Here is a 19,938-nt window from a genome sequence, read left to right as displayed (position 1 = left end):
ATTCTCATACAAATGACATCAGTCAACTTTAGTGCTCAGGGTTCCCTCTCCCTCTTTTTAAAGCTACATAGAATCCATTGTATGACAATACCATAATCTATTTCCCCATTTTCCTGTCGGTGGGCTTTTAGGCTGTTTCCAATCCTTTGCTATTATAATGTTGCAACACATAAATCTTTTTTGTATGATTATATATTAAAAAAAAAAAAAAAAAGCTGTCCTCCAGTTGATTAATGCTTACAGCGTCCCTATAGGACAGAGTAGAACGGCCCCATAGGGTTTCCAAGGCTGTGATCTTTATGGAAGCAGACCGCCACATCCTTTTCCCGAGAAGCAGCTGGTGGGTTTAAATCCCAACCATTCGGTTAGCAGTCGAGTGCTTAACCAGAGCATCACCAGGGCTCCTAGTGTATGATTATACGTACTTAAAGAAAAGTTGTTTTTCAGAATCCGGAAACACTGATTTAAGACATACTGCAATGTCTCAAATGTTTTTGGGAGGAATTGTTACCTTAATGACCAATCTGTTCTACCCCACACCCAGGATTTGTGTTCTTTCCCCTCCATCTCCAACTTCCTTAATGTCTTCTACGCACTTACCATCCCCACCCCACCCCCTCCCCACCCCATCAACCTCTGCTGTCAGTTCTTTTACCTCAGTGTGAATAGGCTTAAGTGAAGGTCTCTTGCTTCACCATATTTGCATTTTAAGCATGATCTCTTAGGATAGCATGAAAGGCTTTGTCCTCTCTTAAGAGAATTCCAGCTTGCAACAAACATATGAGGGGAGTATTTTTCAGGGAAGACAGGCTTCCAGATACCCTTGAAATCATACTAAGAAATGCTGGTCCATGTTTATATTAGGTTGACTCTACTTCCTCTAAGGAGCCATGTTGGCTTAGTGGTTAAGAGCTTGGCTGCTAACCAAAAGGTTGGCAGTTTAAACCTACAAGGCACTGCTTAGAAACTCTGTGGGGCAGTTCTACTCTGTCCTATAGGGTTGCTATGAGTCCGAATTGACTCAGTGGCAATGGGTTTGGTTTGGTTTTGGCTTAGACTTAACCCAAGGTGCAACAACCAAAAATAAAATAAAATAAAACCCTCTCCCAAATATCCGTAGATGTCAGAGGCTACCTGAATGAAGCAGGAGAAATCCTGGTGTTACTGGGGTTTTCCAGTGCCAGCTGTGTGTACTGAGCTAGGCTTCTGTGTGGTGGTACAACTCAAGACACAGGCCAGGAAGCAGTGGCCAGTGGGATGAACATGGACTGAATTTGCATGGGGGGTGTTTTTTGACCTGCTCAGTGTTCATTTTAACTTATTATAGGAAGTTCAAACACATAACAAGAATAGTATCGATAAACAACACGTACCTATCATCCAGCTGAGACTATTAGCAGCTCATGGCCACTAGTACTTCACCTCTACCCCCACCTACTTCCCTTTCCACCCTTGGGTTATTCTGAAGCAAATTCAGATATTATATCATTTCCTTTGAAAATATTTCAGTACATGTCTATCTAATATACGAATTCTTACACTATTAAAATATTTTTCATAGAAACTAGAAAATTTTACAGAAAAGAAAATTCTGATTTCTGTCTTCTCTTAAAAATTTAGAAGCTCTACCAACACTGGGCCTGGATGGCAACAACTGGTTAAAGCTGAGAGGACGCTGCCCTGTTAGATGGGAAATGTGATGTATAGTTTGTCATAGTCCACACCACTCCCTATGGTGTCCTATCTGGCCATCTCACTCATTTACATTACCTGCTGCCTCCTGGAGGTATTTCGTTTTTGTAGGGAATTGTTACACAGAAAGTGTTAGAGAAGAAATTAACAATGTAAAAATCTCTTAAGAAATAGAAGAGTGTTTTAATGCAGGTTGTAGAACCACATTGAATAAAAGATGTCCCGGAGATAAGGTTTGAAAGTTGGGAATAGCCAGTTTGGGAATTTTGCTCATAGAGTCCAAGGGGTTGGAGATGGAGAGGTCCCTACTATGTGCCAGTTTGTTCTGCAGACTTTTTCTCACTGAATCATCACAAGACTCCTATGAAGTAGGACGGGGCTTGTCCCTGTTTCACAGATGAGGAAACTGAGGCAAAGAGAGGTGAAATTGACTGCCCAAGGCAGCTCAGATAACGAACAGCAGAGCTAGGATTCAGACTTGGAGTATGTTTGACTCTATAACAGATGCACACCTCACCACAGCCGCTGCTCCCACGGAGAGGCCCACAGGAGAGAATTCGATAAAGTGGTTGCCAGTGGAACCTAGGACGAGCAAAGATACAACACCAGGGCTTCAGAGGCCACTGAGGACCTGGGGGAAGGGATGGTGTCTTAGGCTGGGTTTCCTAGAGGAGCAAAACCAGTGAAGAATACATATATAGAGATTTATTTCAAGGAAACATATCAAGTGGTTGTAGAGGCTGGTAATTCCCAAATCTGTAGGTCAGGGGCCAACCTGAAGGCTTCTCCTAACTCACCGATTGCAGGTGCTGAAGAACCCAAAACTGGCAGGTCAGGTGGTAGGCTGCTGGCTTACAGGGCTTCGGAAGCTGGGGAATCTAAAATCTGCAGGTCAGGTGGCAGGCTGCTGGCTCATGTCCCAAGAACCGGAGTTCAGAGCATGATGAGTCATATGCAGGATTAGAGAGGGCAGGTTTTGCCAGAACATCCACATGTGTTCCATGCAGGCCACTCCCCCAAGAAAACTTTCAACTGATTGGCTTCTCACATCGGGTCACAAAATGGAGGGCGATTATATAATACCTGCCAAACCACTGAGAATCATGGAGTAGCCAAGATGACATATAATCTTAACCATCACAGATGGGGAGCCCAGGAGCACGAGTAGAGGAGGGGTGGTCCCATGGCACAGAGGGCTTGGGAAGTGGCACTGCCAGAGATGGCTGGGAGGGCAAAGGTCATGGTCATCATTGTCCTTTGGGGGCAATGGGAGTGTCTTCCTGGAATTCTCAGGTGAGCAGAAGGGTTAAACTCTAGAATAGTTTGGTGGGTCCCTTTGATCTTTGGACTCTTGAGTTCCTGGGCAGGGCCCTGGGGCCTTTGCTGGGAGCTTGATCTGGGGTGCTACAGCCCCCATCACTACCCCAGCTCCTTCCCATCTCAGTCAGGGCCCATATACATGCCTTCAAGGCCCTCCTCCTGGTGAGCTCTACATGGGCTCAGCTTCCTGGAACTTCCTCTCAGACCTTCAAGAGAAGTCACCCCGTTCCTTCTTTTCAGAGAACACAGCCTCCTTATCACAACCGCAGAATGTTGCATTATTAGCTTGACTGGTGTTCACATCCTAACACAATCAGAAGATCTGTGAGGCTGAAAGACTGATCTGTCTAGTTCACAGCCACACCCTCTGCCCCCAGCATGGTGCCCAACACACACAGGCAGCCGTTAGCAAGTGCTGACAGAGAGCCAATAGAGGAGCAGACAGACTGACTGGTCTCCACCATTTCCTCCCTGCAGAGCACCCCTTTCCAGGGGACAATCCTAGGGGGCCTCCAGGATGGACTTCAGATCATCATCAAGGGGACCGTTCTTTCCTCCGGTGGATCCAGGTATCTGGTACAGGTGTTTCTCTTCAGCCTGTCCCTTAGTAAACCATAGAGCCTGTCAGCTCTGATCCATTCAACCAACAACCTCCCTGCTGAGCCCACACTTGTCTCCTGGGATGCAGGTGTGTAGGATGAGCTCTACCAACACCTAGTGACCTGCTCCACTGTGCCTACCACCCGAGGGCACTATTACCATAGACTCCAGGGTTAATGGGTCCCTGGGACCCCCAGCTCACAAGGAGCTCCAAATCTAAGGAAGGAAGTAGGCCCCCTACAGAAGCAGGTAATTATGTTACAGGTTTGAAATTTGCACACTGTGACCCAGAGTTGCCAATACTTAACTTCCTTCGTTGCCCATAACTGTTCTCCTCTACTTTGGAGCCCTCATTCTGCTGATGTGAAAACATTTAAAGTTTCTACCAAAAGTAGTTTGGTCTATTTTAGTTTCAAAGTCATTTTAGGAGAAAATTGAGCCAATACAAAATACAGGTGTGTGTCGCAGTGGAGTTGATTTCAACTCATGGCAACTCGGTTTGTGTCAGAGTAGAACTGTGTCCCATAGAGTTTTCAGTAGCTGATTTTTCAGAAGTAGATCATGAGGGCTTTCTTCCAAGGAGCGTCTGGGTGGACTTGAACCTTCAACCTTTTGAGTAGCAGAGACCACATTAGCCCAAAAAACCACTAAACCACTGCCGTCGAGTCGATTCTGACTCCTAGCGACCCTATAGGACAGAGTAGAATGGGCCTCCCAATTCAAAATACAGACATCTCACCAGGCCTTTGTGGCGTCCAGGCTAACTGAAGCTGAGGTTCCCCATCTGAATGATAGGCTGGTGGCTGCCCACAAAAGCCTCTCTGGACACATGGCTCCCGGCTCCCTTTCAGAAGCTCCTCTGTCTCAACCCCACACATCTTCTGCCCCAGTGGCTCTCTTGTCCATGGCACATTCTGGATCCCCTTCACACCACTCTGATTAGTTTCTCACAGCTGCCATAAAAAAATACCGCAAACTGGGTGGCTTGTGAGAGCAGAAATTTATTGCCTTACACTTCTGGAGGCCGGAAGTTGGGATCCAGGGTTCCGACAGGGCCATGCTCTCTCCGAAGGCTCTAGGGGAAGACCTTCCTTGTCTGTCCTGGCTTCTGGGGGCCCCAGGTGTTCCTTGACTTGCACGTGCATCTTCACAGGGCTGTCTTTGCCCTGCCTGTCTCTCTGTGTCTCTCTTCTCTTACACAAGGACACCACTCAGGTTGAATGAGGACCCACCCTTACTTCAGGAGGACCTCATGTTTACTGATAACATTTTCAAAGACCCTATTTCCGAAGAAGGTCACATTCACAGGTACAAGTGTTAGGGGGACACAATTCAACCTGTAGTTGTGTTGGAGGCTTCCTGAACACTCCTCACACACCTTGTGTGTCTTTAATCACTCTGCAGGAAGAGAGATACCAGTTGTTGTCAAGTCAGCCCCTACTCATGTTGACCCCATGTGTGTCAGAGTAGAACTGTGCTCCACAGGGTTCTCAATGGCTGATCTTTTGGAAGTAGATGGCCAGGCCTTTCTTCCAAGGTCCCTCTGGGTGGACTTGAACCTCCCATTGTTCAGTAGTAGCCTAGTGTGTTAACTGTTTGCTCTACCATGGGACTGTAGGAAGACAGTCACTCCCTCTCCTGCATGCAGTAACTTGGGGGCAGTGTGGTTCGGTGATCATCCCAAATGACCAAGAGTGCAGAACTGGGTCCTGAGCCTAGGCCTAGCTGGCTTTAGGAGTTCTATTTCCACACCTCACATGTTCCTGACAGAAACCCCAACATACAGTATGGTACAGGTGCTCATTTTATAAGTTGTCATGCCCAGAGGGCTAATATTTATTCTATGCCTCCCCTTTTAGACATGATCTTTGTAGGTATATCCCCGTCTATTTTACATGTTCTTTAATTTTATTCTTTTCTTTCCTAATTGAACATGTTTAACAAATTCCATCATTCACACAAATTTGTACTTAGTTTCTAAGGCCTATGTTTCTGGTTTCTAGTGTCTACACTTTACCCATTTTCTATTTATTTCTAGAAGACAATGCTGTGAGGTGAAATGCAATAATTGCACAAAGACACACCAAGTCCAAATTTGGTGAACAGAAAGAATGCCAACAAATGAGTCTCTGCCACACAGTTTGTATGCTAGTTCCCAGACAAACGTAGCTCTAAGGCAGTGAGGATCTCCTCTTCCCACCACTGGCAATAAATGGTGCTACAGGAGACTATTTGATTTCCTTTGGCCCAGGTTTGCTGTGAACTTTCAGACCCGTGACAGTGAAAATGACATTGCCTTCCAGTTCAACCCTCGGTTTGAAAAGGGCGGGTATGTGGTCTGCAATACAAAACAGAATGGATCCTGGGGGTCTGAGTTGAAGAGGATAAAAATGCCTTTCCGGAAGGGGAAGCCCTTTGAGATCTGTGTCCTGGTGCAGATCCTGCATTTCAAGGTGAGCAGGAACCCTCCTATTTCTCCTGGGCCCCATCCCCAGGCTCCCAGCCCCTCCAGCCCCATCACACTGAGGGCGTGGCCTTTAACTAATCACATCCATTGAGATCAGGTGGTAGCAAAACCCTTCTCTAAAAACAGGACCATTGTCTTGTACAGTCTTTACCAATGGCTGCAGTCTCCTCACACACCTTCACCTGCATCAACAAGTGCACTTGTTGCTTGTTTTATTCAGAAAATCAGAACTAGATACGTCATATGCTGCTTTTTGACCTTGTGTGTCTTTTAAAGAAAAAAAAAACAAAAAACCAGTTGCCGTTGTGTGGATTCTGATTCACGAAAACCTCACACGTGTCAGAGTAGACCTATGTTCCATAGCACAGTTGGCTGATTTTTCAGGAGATCACCCGGCCTTTCTTCTGAGGCACCTGTGGGTGGATTCGAAGCCCCAACATTTTAGGTAGCAGCCGAGTGCATTTATTAACTGTTCATACCACCCAGGCAAGTGTCGTGAAAGTCCCAGTTAATTCCAGTCCTCTGCTGTAGCCCTTCCTCCAATCAGGTCCGTGATAACACCCAGTTTTCTGTCCTATCGTACCAGTCTTTAGCTAGGTTCTATTAATTGCTTAGTTTCATAAGCTATTGCCAATTACTTTTGCTAGCAGTGTCTCTCAACTTGGAGCCGTAGTTGGGAGAGAATACGTCTATGTCTATGCTTATCTGTGTGAACATGGACACGCCCACTCACTCAATGTAAAACCTTCGGTTGCCTCTCCCCTGCTCCCCAGTGAACATTCCTGCTGGTGGTGCACAGGTAAATAACACCCCCAGGTGAGCTCTGATTCAGAAGACAAACCTACTGCAATAAGTCAACAAACACACCGTAAGAACTAAGTTAAAGCCAAGTAGAGACTGGGTTTGGATGCACTTTGGATCCCATGCACACTCCTGTAACTGGCACAGAATGGATGTGAAAAGCATATCTGGGGCTTAATTTCAAGAAACAGGGGCCAAGAGGCTCAGGTGTGCTCTTCCACCTGGCCTGGGATTCTTCTCCAGGAATATGTACTCCCTTGGCAGGTGATGGTGAACAGGAGCCATTTTTTGCAGTACTCACACCGCGTGCCCTTCCACTGCGTGGACACCATTTCCATCGAAGGTCCTCTGCAGCTAGACTCCATCGAGTTCCAGGTCAGACTATCCCCCCAGTACGTGTCTCAAGGGCTGGGATGCAGCGCCCAGACTATCTGTGCCTAGCTAGGCCCTGTTGGGTGGGCCTAAAGGTAGCAGCCAGGTGACTTTGGGGACACACCTCTGGCTCCCCATCCTGGCCTCTGACCTCCTCCTTCCCCTCAGTCATCATGACCTTCCTGTGCCACCATCTCTGTCTGGAGCACCTGCCTTAGTCTCACAGACTCCTCAGCTGCTTGGATCTCTGTTTGTCTCCATTTCCACCCTGGTTAGGAGGCAGTGTGAGTCCAGAAGAGCCTAGGCTGGGGAATCAGATGGAATCCAGGTCAAATTCCCAGCTCGGTCATTCTCATTGTCTGTGGGAGCTTAGATGAGGGACTTAGCCTCTCCCAGCCTCAGTTTCCTCATCTGTAGAATGAGCATAAGCATTGCCATCCCATGGGGTTTTGTGTGGCTTCAATGAGACAATATATGTCAGAGGTCTCAAGAGGCCCCCAGAGGCCTCACAATGGACAATTCGACTTTCTCTTGTATCAAGCATTTTGAATGTGTTGCCCACATCTAAAAGGTCAGGGAGATACCACAGGAAAATCTGGATCTCTGGCCTTTTCCTGAAAAATGGGAAGGTTGGGTTATGTGGGGCTCACATTATCACAGCTGGATTAGAACTGCTGATGTCACTATTGGCATTCAGGTGGGCTAGCCTGGGATGAGTGATGCACACAGTTGGTCTGCAACACATGCGGGTTCCCCTCCCTTTGGTCTTCATTTCTCCTATTCCCTCTCTACGCACTCTCTCCCCTGTGGAGTGGGGGAGAGAGAGAGATTGATACCCCTCCGTACTCACTGGAGCCTAATCCTTTGTCTCTCTCCCTCTCCACCAGCTTCTTCATTCCCCTGCCTGCCTGCCTTGCTCCCTTTTGCCTCTGTCCCTGCCTTTCTACTCTGTCTTGGCTCCATTAAATGCTTGTCTTCCCCTGTGGGGCTTTTTGTTTTAGTAGAACAGCCGTGCTGGCCCTGTCCAGCCCAACTTCTTCATGTGATGTCACTGTGATCACAGGTTTAACCTCTTCTTAGTTTCTTCTTGTCTGTGCAAATCCGTGGGGAGATAGTGGGGCTACCTGGGAGGGGTTGAGGGGCAGGTGACCTTGATGGGTTCCAGGAACATAACTGGAAGTTTCATGAAGGCCAATGTGAGAAGGCAGGTAATGGCAGAACCCAAGGGTGTAGAAGCATCCTGACCTCAGCCTCACGTCAGAGCGTGCCCGTTAGAGTGTGTGGGTACCTGTGTGTGCACAAAACCTCATTGAATTTCCTTAATTTCTCTTTTCAACAGAATGCCACGATGCCACCTATGGTGCATCCCAACCTGACCTATGTAAGTGGTTTCTTGGGGTGGGATGGAGGCTTTGCCTGTGTCGGGCAGAGTGGGATATGAGGAGCAAGACGAGGATAAACCTAGGCCTCGCCAAATTCAAAGCTGAAGTTCTAAAAACAGCCAAGTGCATTTGACGACCGCTGAGAGGAGCTTTCGACTTTAAAGCGGTCTCTTCAACATGATCAAATCATAAAAAAAATCATATGGCCTCCAAAAAAAAAAAGACCAGACTTATCTGAAACAGACCGGAGAGACCCTGAGTGTATGCCCCTTTGGGCTCCCTTTTAGCTGAAGTGACTCCTGAGATTCACCCTTCAGCCAAAGATAGGACAGGCCCATAAAACAAAATGAGACTAAACGGCACTTCAGCCCAGAGGCAAGGACGGACAAGAAGGCAGGAGGGGATAGAAAAGCTGGTGTCGGGAACCCAAGGTCAAGAAGGGGAGAGTGTTGACATGTTGGGGGGTTAGCAACCAATGTCAAGAAACAATATGTGTATTAATTGTTAATGAGAAACTAATTTGCCCTGTAAACCTTCATCTAAAATACTTATATATATATATATATGTGTATATATATTATATAACCAGACACCCAGGTGGTCAGCAGAAAAAAAAAAAAAATATGGCCTCCCCTTTACAGCTCGAGTGTCTTTTTGTGTCCAACCAAAGTTCCTTTCCTGATGGCTTAAGTGTATTAATTTGAAGAATGGTGGAAAGTTTCCTTTTGATGTTTGCTAGACCAAATAATGATATCATGTTGTGCTTTCTCTCAACTATATTGCTCACAGGCACTGCTGCCAAGCTCAGTGGATAGCCCAGCTTCATGGAAATCTGTACAAAATTCCCCTCCTGCAGTGCCCGACGTTGGCTCTGACTGCTGCGGGCTGACCTGTCCCCTCCTCCCACAACCGCTGTCTTACTTTAGTACTGCCATCCCTGGGGGGCTTTGCCCATCCAAGTCTGTTATCGTGTCAGGCACTGTCCTGCCCTATGCGGAGAGGTAAGCCGAGGCCCCAGAGATCTTGGGAATGAAAGAGAACCCCAAGACCATTTGGGCTACTCTTGCCCCAGGGTGGGATGAGGAGGAAGTGAGGGACTGGTTCCCAGGGCTCAGTAGGCGAAGGTGTTCAATGTGAGCTATTCATCCACAGTTTTCACATCAACTTGAGCTCTGGGAGAGACATCACCTTCCAACTGAAACCCCGCTTCAATGAGAATGCCATGGTCTCCAAAATCAAGATCAACAAATCGTGGAGGTCTAAGAAGCACAGGCTGCCCTTTGAACGCGGCCAGAACTTCTTGGTAAGGGGCAAAAGCCTGGAGCTCAGAGGCTCTTGTTGGGGGTGAAGGGAGGAGTGAGTTAGGGGGCCTGGGGACACTTCGAATGGGGTGAAGGCTGAAGCTTCTGAGGTAAGGGTGGGCCTGGAAGAAGGCAAAGTATCCAAAAAATTATTGTTCTAGTGTTACTGATATTATTATTACTGTCCCACAAGAGGTAGGTGTTGCCGTCTGATTTTTACAGATGAAGAAACAAACTCACAAGTGGAGGTTACTTGCCTGAAGTCACACACCAATAAGTGTCAAATCGAACCTGAAAATGAAGTGTCATTCATTCACTCACTTGTTCATTTATTCATTCAACAAATGCATTTATTGACTATTTTATAGAGGGCTGCTCCTTGTAGGAAGCACTCTAGGTGCTGAGTACACAGCTAGCAAAAAGACAGACAAGGTCCTCTTCCTAAAGTCTTGGTAGGGGAGGAACGAGATAACTGCAGATAAGACAGGTGTTATGCAGAAAGCAAAAGGACAATGGGATGCAGTGAGCCCCAGGGCAGGGCCACCCTGCCTGAGGGAAGAAGCCAGCCAAGCAAGGAAATGTGAAGGAGCATTCCAGTGGACCTGGAGAACAGCTAGTGCAAATGTTGGGAACCACGGGTGTGGCCTGTTAAAAAACAGTAAGTCCAAGGGCTTCATGTTAGAGTGAGGGCAGAGAGGTATGAGGTGTGCAGGCTAAAGGCTCAGGTTGCAAAGAGTAGGAGTTCCCAACCCTGAGGACACATTTGGATCGCCAACGGGGCTTTAAAAAAACATGACAGGGTGAGCTTAGACATTTGTATTTGTAAAATATGCCCCAGTACTCTGCCACCAGATTTGGAAATGACTGCTGTAGGGCCTTGAGGGCATAGGAAAGAGTTTGAATTTTAATACGGTAGGAAGTTCCCATTGGGAGGTTGCAGATGGGGGACAATATATTCTGATTTATACATAGCTGTGTGTTGTGTGACCTTGGTCAAGTGGCTTAACTCTACTGTGCCTCAATTTCCTCATCTGCAAAACAGGGCCAATAATAATATTGATCACACGGATTTGTAAGAATTAAGTAATATTTGTAACATCCTGAGGACACATAATGTGTGGGATATAAGCTATTGTGGAGGGGATGATGAGGTTTTAACAGACTCGCTCTGCCTGCCTCATGGAGAATGTATTGGGGTAGAAAAGACAAGTTAGGAGTCCAAGCGCAGAGCACTCCTATGTGCTGGGTACTAGGGATACGAGTCAGAGTTTCTGTCTCTGGTGGCTCAGGGTCCGGTTAGGGAGAGAAAAACAACCATGAACGACGCAGAGTGACGGTATAGGGGAAGTCTGTGGAGGCCCCTGATTCAGACGAGGAGGGGGTCAGGAGGTGGAGAAAGGTGGGGAAGGGTTGCCCATGGGGATTGACTCCTGAAGGGTGATTCGCAGTTATTCATGTGGGAAGGTGGCTGGGGTGGGAAGCAGAGTGGTAAGGGCATTCTAAGCAGAAGGAAGAGCATATAGGAAAGAATGGAAGAAGGAGAGCACAAAAATGACACGATATGATTAGAAAAGAGAATTATTCTATATGGCTAGAATGCTGGGTGTGGGGTTAACAACGTTTGAGGAAGAAGGGATTAAGGGAGGTGGGGAGGAAAGGAAGGAGGCAGGCAGGAAGGGAGACAGGAGCCTGCATTTTGCTGGAGGACTTTCCAAGTGTAATGCAAATACTGTGGCCTCTCTGCCCAGGTGCGGATAGTGTGTGAAAGCGACTGCTTCAAGATGGCAGTGAATGGCCAGCGCGTGGGTAGATATGGCCACTCCCTGAAAAACCTGTCAGCCATCAACAAACTGGAAGTGGCAGGCGACATCCAGTTGACCATCATGCAGGCATAGGAAGACCCTGGGCCCTTGGCTAGTGGGCTGGGGCGCATTCCTGTGTAGATTTCCTCGTTGCTCAACTCCACCACCCCAGCCCCAGCCCCAGGTCAGCTCCTTCCATCCAGCCTATGACCTGGGGCCTTTTCGGGGAGACCATGCCTTGTCTGGCCCTGCTTCAGGCAGCAGCCAGCCTGGAGGAGGAACCCAGCTTCCTCAGTCTGCAGTGCCTGTGGCTCCAGCTGCCAAATCCTACCATCCAATGAGAGGGGCGCAGCTGGGGGCCCTCTGTGCAAGCTGAGGCCCCGTGGTCTATCCGTCAGCAGGGAGGGAGGGTCCTGAGCCTTCCCAAGCTCCCCACTCCACACAGGCCTGAGCCTCCTCCTCTTGCTCTCAACCACATCCAGCCCCCCATTCCACTCCTTCCCAACCCCCAAGCCATCAGCTGTGCACTCCAGGTGGAAGGTGATTTCAGCTCCTCCCTCTCTCTGACCTTTCGCCTATACCCTCACCCTGCATCAATACTACACCCCCTCCAGGAAACCTACCCTGGTGACACCCCACTAACCTCCCCGCAACTGACCTGACCTTTCCCAGTGTCACTGAAATAAATAAAAAGGCATTCTAGAAGGCATGAAATTCTGTAAGGGAATTAAAGAAGAAGAAAAAAAAAAAAGTTGAGGCACCTGATAAGATCTGAAATTGCCATTTTAAGGACTGAGTGTGATTTCTTGTTTGCTGGTTCTGTTTTCACCCTGGCAGCAGCCATCTTCCGTACTGTTTCTAAGACAAATGTCCAGTATGATGATGCACCTACACATCGTCCCCTCCCTGTCATATACCCATGTAATCGCCACACTGAAACCAATCTAAGAGAGAGACATATAATACCCTTTTCAGGCAATCGACTTACAGAGCTTGCCAGTGGATCCCTGAGGCGGGGGGCAGCTTTGGCCTTGAGCCCTGAGAATTCCAACCCAAAAGGCCATTACTTCATTGATGATGAGGGATTCAGGAAGTACCGTCCCTCACCACTGACAGTTCTGAATCATAATAGCATGTGAGAATCTTTGCCCTAAATAACACTTCTGGCAGTTCCTCTATTTTCAATCTTCAAATCAGTCCTCCAGGCCTAACCTAGGAGATGAGGTGGGAAGGGAATAAACACTTATGGAAGAGGGAAACTCCTACTATTTACCAGGTTGGCACTGTGATTGAGGCTTATATTCCTTTTCAAACACCCGTTATTATCCCCATTGTACAGGCTAAGAGAGGTTAAGTAACTTGGTAGATGCTGGATTCTCACCCAGGTCTTTTGAGTTGAACGAGCAGCATAGTTCAATAGCTGAGCAAGGGGCTTCAGGCCCTGCACTACATGGGTTTGAATCTCAGCTCGATTCCATACTGTGTGCTGGGCCTTCTTTAAAACAGTGCAGGGCTCAGGGCCACCCAAAGACTATGGGGCCATCTAAGACAACTGCCACAGTGTCAGCATTTTTCATGGGCCCCATGAGAGAGCACTGAAGATAAATTTCTAAACTGAAATTTATTGATGCTCAGAAAAGAGAAGTAAGTTACAGCCCTCCCTGGTCCCCTGGCCGCAGCCATAGGGCTCAGGAGGTGTGACCTCAGGCAAGTTCCAAAAACTCTCTGAACTTCAGTTACTCAGCAGCATTGTTGTTAGGTGTTGTTGAATCAGTTCTGACCGTATGTAGGACAGAATGAAACACTGCCCAGTCCTGTGCCACCCTCACAATCCTTGCTATATTTGAGTCCATTGTTGCAGCCAGTGTGTCAATCCATCTCTTTGAGGGTCTTCCTCTTTTTAGATGACTCTCTACTTTATCAAGCATGATGTCTTTCTCCAGGGACTGAAAGCTCCTGATAACATGTCCAAAGTATGTGAGACATAGTCTCGCTGACCTTGTTTCCCAGGAGCACTCTGGCTGTACTTCTTCCAAGACAGGCTTGTTTCTTTTTTGGCAGTTCATGGTATATTCGGTATTCTTCACCAACACAATAATTCAAAGGTATCAATTCTTCAGTCTTCCTTATTTATTGTCCAGCTTCGAATGCATATGAGGTGATTGATAATATCATGGCTTGGGTCAGGTGCACCTTAGTACTCAAAGTGACATCTTTGCTTTTTAACACTTTAAAGAGGTCTTTTGCAGAGATTTGCCCAATACAATGCATCGTTTGATTTCCTGATTGCTGTTTCCATGAGCGTTGATGGTGGATCCAAGCAAAATGAAATCCCTGACAATTTCAATCCTTTCTCTGTTTACCATGATGTTGCTCATCGGTCCAGTTGTGAGAATTTTTGTTTTCTTTATGTTGAGTTGTAATCCATACTGAAGGCTGTAGTCTTTGATCTCCATCAGAAAATGCTTCAAGTTCTTTTCACTTTCAGCAAGCAAGGTTGTGTCATCCGCGTATCACAGACTGTTAATGCATCTTCCTGCAATCCTGATGCCCTGTTCTTCTTCATACAGTCCAGTTTCTCAGATTATTTGCTCAGCATACAGATTGAATAAGTATGGTGAAAGGATACAACCTTGACACACACTTTTTCTGATTTTAAACCATGCAGTATCCTTTGTTCTGTTCAAACAGTTGCCTCTTGGTCTATGTACAGGTTTCACACGAGCACAATGAAGTGTTTTGGATCTCCCTTTCTTCCCAATGTTATCCAAAATTTGTTAAGATCCACACAGTCAGATGCTTTGCATAGTCAATAAAACACAAATAAACATCTTTCTGGTATTCTCTGCTTTCAGCCAAGATACATCTGACATCAGCAATGATAGCCCTTGTTTCATGTCCTCTTCTGAATCCAGCTTGAATTTCTGGTCACTGGACTGCTGCAATCATTTTTTTAGATTATCTTCAGCAAAAATTTTACTTGCATGTGATATTAATGATATTGTTTGATAATTTCTGGATTCTGTTGGATCATCTTTCTTTGGAATGGGCACAAATATTGGCCAGGTAACTGTCTTCCAAATTTCTTGGCATAGTGAGCACCCCCAGTGCTGTACTGAAATATTTCAATTGATATTCTGTCAATTCCTGGAGACTTCCTGTTTTTTGCCCATGCCTTCAGGGCAGGTTGGACTTCTTCCTTCAGTACCACTGGTTCTTGATCATGTGCTTCCTCCTGAAATGGTTGAATGTCAACCAATTATTTTTGGTACAGCGACTCTTTATATTACGTCCATCTTCTTTTGATGCATCGTTCAATATTTTGCCCACAGAATCCTTCAAAATTGCAACTCGAGGATTGAATTTTTACTTCGGTTCTTTCAGCTTGAGAAACGCCCAGAGTGTCTTCCCTTTTGTTTTTCTAACTCCAGGTCTTTGCACATGTCATAACACTTTCTTCTTGAGTGACCTTCGAAATCTTCTCTTCAGCTTTTCCATCGTCATTTCTTCCATTCACTTTATCTACTCTGTGTTCAAGAGCAAGCTTCAGAATCTCTTCTGACATCCGTTTTGGTCTTTTCTATCTTTGTTGTCTTCTTAATGACCTTTTGCTTTATTTATGCATGATGTTTTTGATGTCATTCCACAACTCGTCTGATCTTCGGTTATTAGTGTTCGTCAAATCTATCCTTGAGATGGTCTCCAAATTCAGGTAGGATATACTCAAGATCATATTTTGGTTCTCTTGGACTAGCTCCAATTTTCTTCAGCTTCATCTTGGACTTCCATATGAGCAATTGATGGTCTGTTCCACAGTTGGCTCCTGGTTTTGTTCTGACTGATGATATTGAGCTTTTCCATCGTCTCTTTCCAATGCACCTGTCAGTTTGTCATAGTGTGGTGGCTTGCGTGTTGCTGTGATGCTGGGAGCTATGCCACCAGTATTTCAAATACCAGCAGGGTTGTCCATGGTAGACAAGTTTCAGTGGAGCTTCCAGACTGAGACAGCCTAGGAAGAAGGATCAGGTGGTCTATTTCTGAAAAACTTGACCAGTGAAAACCTTATGAATAGCATAGGAACATTGTCTGATATAGCACTGGAAGATGAGCCCCTCAGGTTGCAAGGCACTCAAAATGTGACAGGGGAAGAGCTGCCTCTTCAAAGTAGAGTCCACCTTAACGATGAGGATGGAGAAAGCTTTCAGGGCCTTCATTTGCTGATGTGGCATGATTCAAAATGAGAAGAAACAGCTGCAAACATCCATTAATAATCAGAACATGGAATGTATGAAGTATGAATCTAGGAAAATTGGAGGTTGTCAAAAATTAAATGGAATGCATAAAGTCCTAGGCATTAGTGAGCTGAAATGGACTGGTACTGGACATTTTGAATCAGACAATCATGTGGTCTATTATGCTAGGAAGGACAAATTGAAGAGGAATAAGATGGCATTCATTGTCAAAAAGAACATTTCAAGATCTGTCCTGAAGTACAACGCTGTCAGTGATAGGATAATATCCATACACCTACAAGGAAGACCAGTTAATGCAACTACTATTTAAATTTATGCACCAACCACTACGGCCAAAGATGAGGAAATTGATGGCTTTTAGCAGCTTCTGCAGTCTGAAATTGATCAAACATGCAATCAAGATGCATTGATAACTGCTAGTGATTGGAATGCGCAAGTTGGAAACAAAGAAGGATTGGTTGTTAGAAAATATGGCCTTGGTGATAGAAACGACACCGGAGATCACATAATAGAATTTTGCAAGGCCAACGACTTCTGCATTGCAAAATACCTTTTCAACAATATAAATGGTGCCTATACACATCATTGTCTCTTTCCACAGATGTAGTCAATTCCTGAGTTTTCTATCCGGTGAGGTCCACGTGTATAACATTTTTTTTTTTTTTTTTAATACACGTGGACCTCACCGGATAGAAAACTCAGGAATTGACTACATCTGTGGAAAGAGACAATGAAAATTTCAGTAGTGTAAGTCTTATGTATACATATTATTTCATTTAATGGATGGTATAATTACTATCATGAGGAGGCCCACAGTTTTGTTTTGTGTTTTTTTTAACATTAGAAAGGGATTCTTAGCTGAGTTTGTGCTCCAGAAGAAGAGTAAATCAAGAAAGAAGAAAAGGCAGGCAGGAAATGAAGGTCCCAACCTAGGAAACAGTGAGAGGAAGTTGGGGGTGACAGCTGTGTGACAGGTCTAGGCAGGAACCAGAGCACACCAGAGGGTAAATCTCCAGGAGAGAGAGCCCTGGGGAAAATGTAGACTAACTGCTATGGCAGAGCATTCCCCGGGGAACTGAGGATATGATAATGTGAAGCCATAATATCTACTAATTTATTTTGTTTTAGGCAAATTGCAGAGTAATCTGGTTACGACTGCACGAATGCAGTAATGCTACATGGTGACTCCTAACTCCGTTTGTTTATTGAAACGTATTTTAAATGCATAGTATGAACACATGGTATCAAATTCCAAAGGTACCAAAGGGTACGTGGTGCTGCAGTCTCCCAGTTTCCCTCCCTGAAGGCAACCACTATTACCAGTTCCTTGTGTGTCCTTCCAGAGTTATTCTACACCAGTGTTTTCCGACAGGACTTTCTGTAAAGATGGAAAGAGTTTATATGTGCATTGTCCCATTTGGTAGCCGTTAGTAGAAATAGCTAGTGAGCACTTGAAATGTGACTAGTGTGACTTAGGAGCCGCTGTTTAATTTTATTTGTATTAATTTAAATTTAAATAGCCAAAGTTTTATCCATATACCACGCAACACATAGTAGCATACTGTCAAAATGGCGTGGTGGCATTAGACCTAGTCTAACTTTGTGGGGGAAGAGAATCACCATCAGCATCAGCCCAAGGCTGATTCCTATGAGGCAGAGGTCAAACATACCTCCATCCTTCAAACTTTTTACCAATTCTGACACCAGCCGTCCCTCCCACAGCATTCTCTGCTCTACTGGGTTCAATAATTCATTGCAATGGCCACACGGAACTCACAGACCATGCTTATAGTTTGGGGATTTATTAGGGAAGTACCAGGTTACAATTCAGGATCAGGAACAACTCAAGATACAGTTCTTTGGTCAGGACAGCTTCTCAGCTGTGCCTGCAGGCGGGCTTCTCTCTCCTCTCTCAGCTCCTTGGCCCCTCAGTCGGCCCTCTGCCCCGCTTGGGCAAGCTCCTTTAGCTCTGCCAATAAGCACCCAGAGGCACCCCACTCGGCCAGGAAGCCTCCTGCCAAAGGCGCTGTGCTGTCTAGCTCTGTGGGTCAGCATGCCGACTGTAGCCTCCTTGATCCATGGGCTGGGAGGCCGACGGGGACTATCCAGTGCCAGCCTCCTGGTTCTGCTGCTGGCGTTTCTCTGCTTCGCTTGCTACTGCCACTTCTCACCATCTCACACCTTCTCTGATGTTACAGCTCTGTCTGTCTCCTGAGTCTAGGAGGCTCTCAGTGCAGGTAACCTGGACCTAAAGGACGTGCTCTACTCTTGGCTCTTCTTCTTGGTGATAGTAAGGTTTCCCCCCACCCCCCCACTCCTGGGATTGGCTCATTTTAAGCCTAGTGGGATGGCAAAACTGACCGATTGCCTGCAAGAGTTCCATATACCTCATTTGCATAGTCCCTCTCCGAGGTTTCTATGTACCATGTTTGCATTATTAGCAGGCTGTCTAATCTCCTTGATGGGCCACAAGCATCTTATTTGCATAGTACCACCCAACTATTTTGTGGGAGTCACAAGACTATGGATGGCTAGAAGGATCGTATTATTTCACGGCACTGCACATAGTATGTACACCACACTACATCTTGCTTTGTTCACTTGTTCTGTGCCATTGAGTTGACTCCGTTTCATAGCAGCCCTGTAGGACAGGGTAGAGCTACCCCATAGGGTTTCCAAGGCTGTGATCTTTATGGAAACAGACTGCCACATCTTTCTCCTGTGCAGCCACTGGTGGGTTTGAGCTACCAACTTTTGGTTAGCAGCCAAGTGCTTAACTATTAGGTACCAGGGCTCTTTTCTCTTCACCTAGTAACCCCTATGTATCTTGGGGAGAGATTGTTCCAGTCTGCCTCATTAGAACAAACTGCTGCATAACATCCTTCTCTTGCAATCTACTAAGGCAACCCTTTATTAACCTCCTGGAGAATCCTGGGCCATCACATTTCATAACAAGCTCTAAAATCTTCCACAGATAGCAAAACCAAGAGACCTTGGACCAACTCTAGTTTCCCCACACCTCCACTTTGATCAGCCTAAGCCTGAGACTGCTTGAAATTGAACAGTCCCTCTCGAGATACGGGAAAAGATTTCCCATGAATTACCGCCCTAAAATACACTTTCCACCCACATGCCCCCTGTGCCTGACATTCAGTGGTGACTATGCCATTTTTTAGGGTTAATCATGGCTCTCTCAGCTCTCCATTAAAGTGAAAAGTCTCCTGAGAAAGGCAGCAATTAAGGTCAAGCATCTGGAGCCGATTTGGCTTTTGTCCTTATGAGAGGGGCCAACAGACTTCATGGAACAGTGGAGGCTCTGATGGTGGATCTCACTGTTCTTAAATTGTCCTTAAGTCGATGTAGATCGCTGGTTAGTTTTTGCCTTTAGACAGCCTTCCCTTAGGGTATTTTAGGTTATAAAAATATTTCTAGTTTTAAATGGTTTCTAGAGAAAGAAACTTCACTAACCTGATGTCTTAGTTATCTAGTGCTGCTGTAACAAATACCACAAGTGGATGGCTGACACAGAAATTTACTTTCTCACAATTAAGGAGGCTAGAGGTCTGAATTCAGAGTGCTGGCTTGAGGGGAAGGCTTTCTCTGTGTGTCAGCTCTGGAAGAAGGTCCTGGTCACTTCAGCTTCTGCTTCCTGGTTCCTTGGAGATCTCCACGTGTCTTAGCATCTGCCTTACCCCATCTCTCTCTCTGTGTCTCTGCTTGTTTGTTTAATCTCTTTTTATATCTCAAAAGACACTGGCTGAAGATACACCCTACACTAATCCTGCCTTAATATAACAAAGACAAGCAAAAGGGATCATAACCACAAGCACAGAGGTTAGGATATATAACACATTTTGGGGGGGGTACATAATTCAATCCATATTACCTGCTTTGATGTTTAACCCTGTATACACCTTTTCCTCTGGTGTTTCCTGTGGGAAGCAGTAG

At 45.9% G+C, this 19,938-nt stretch overlaps 1 protein-coding gene across 8 annotated transcripts in view; it reads left to right on the top strand.

Moving 5' to 3' along the window:
* The window catches only part of LOC126063056 (galectin-9B-like), a 28,749-nt gene extending 16,244 nt beyond the window's left edge, over window positions 1-12,505 (top strand). For all 8 annotated transcript variants that reach the window (XM_049861182.1, XM_049861177.1, XM_049861181.1 and 5 more), the window contains 7 exons: window positions 3,490-3,581; window positions 5,864-6,065; window positions 7,145-7,255; window positions 8,592-8,633; window positions 9,424-9,635; window positions 9,787-9,937; window positions 11,684-12,505. In XM_049861182.1, coding sequence (XP_049717139.1) covers window positions 3,490-3,581; window positions 5,864-6,065; window positions 7,145-7,255; window positions 8,592-8,633; window positions 9,424-9,635; window positions 9,787-9,937; window positions 11,684-11,830 — 957 coding nt within the window. In that variant the 3' untranslated portion in view covers window positions 11,831-12,505. The remainder of the gene's footprint in view (window positions 1-3,489; window positions 3,582-5,863; window positions 6,066-7,144; window positions 7,256-8,591; window positions 8,634-9,423; window positions 9,636-9,786; window positions 9,938-11,683) is intronic.
* Window positions 12,506-19,938: the final 7,433 nt, after the last annotated feature.

Source organism: Elephas maximus, chromosome 19 (genome assembly GCF_024166365.1).
Source record: "Elephas maximus indicus isolate mEleMax1 chromosome 19, mEleMax1 primary haplotype, whole genome shotgun sequence".
NCBI lineage: Eukaryota > Metazoa > Chordata > Mammalia > Proboscidea > Elephantidae > Elephas > Elephas maximus.
Note: the sequence above shows the minus strand (reverse complement) of the source record. Positions and strands in the feature narration are given on the sequence as shown.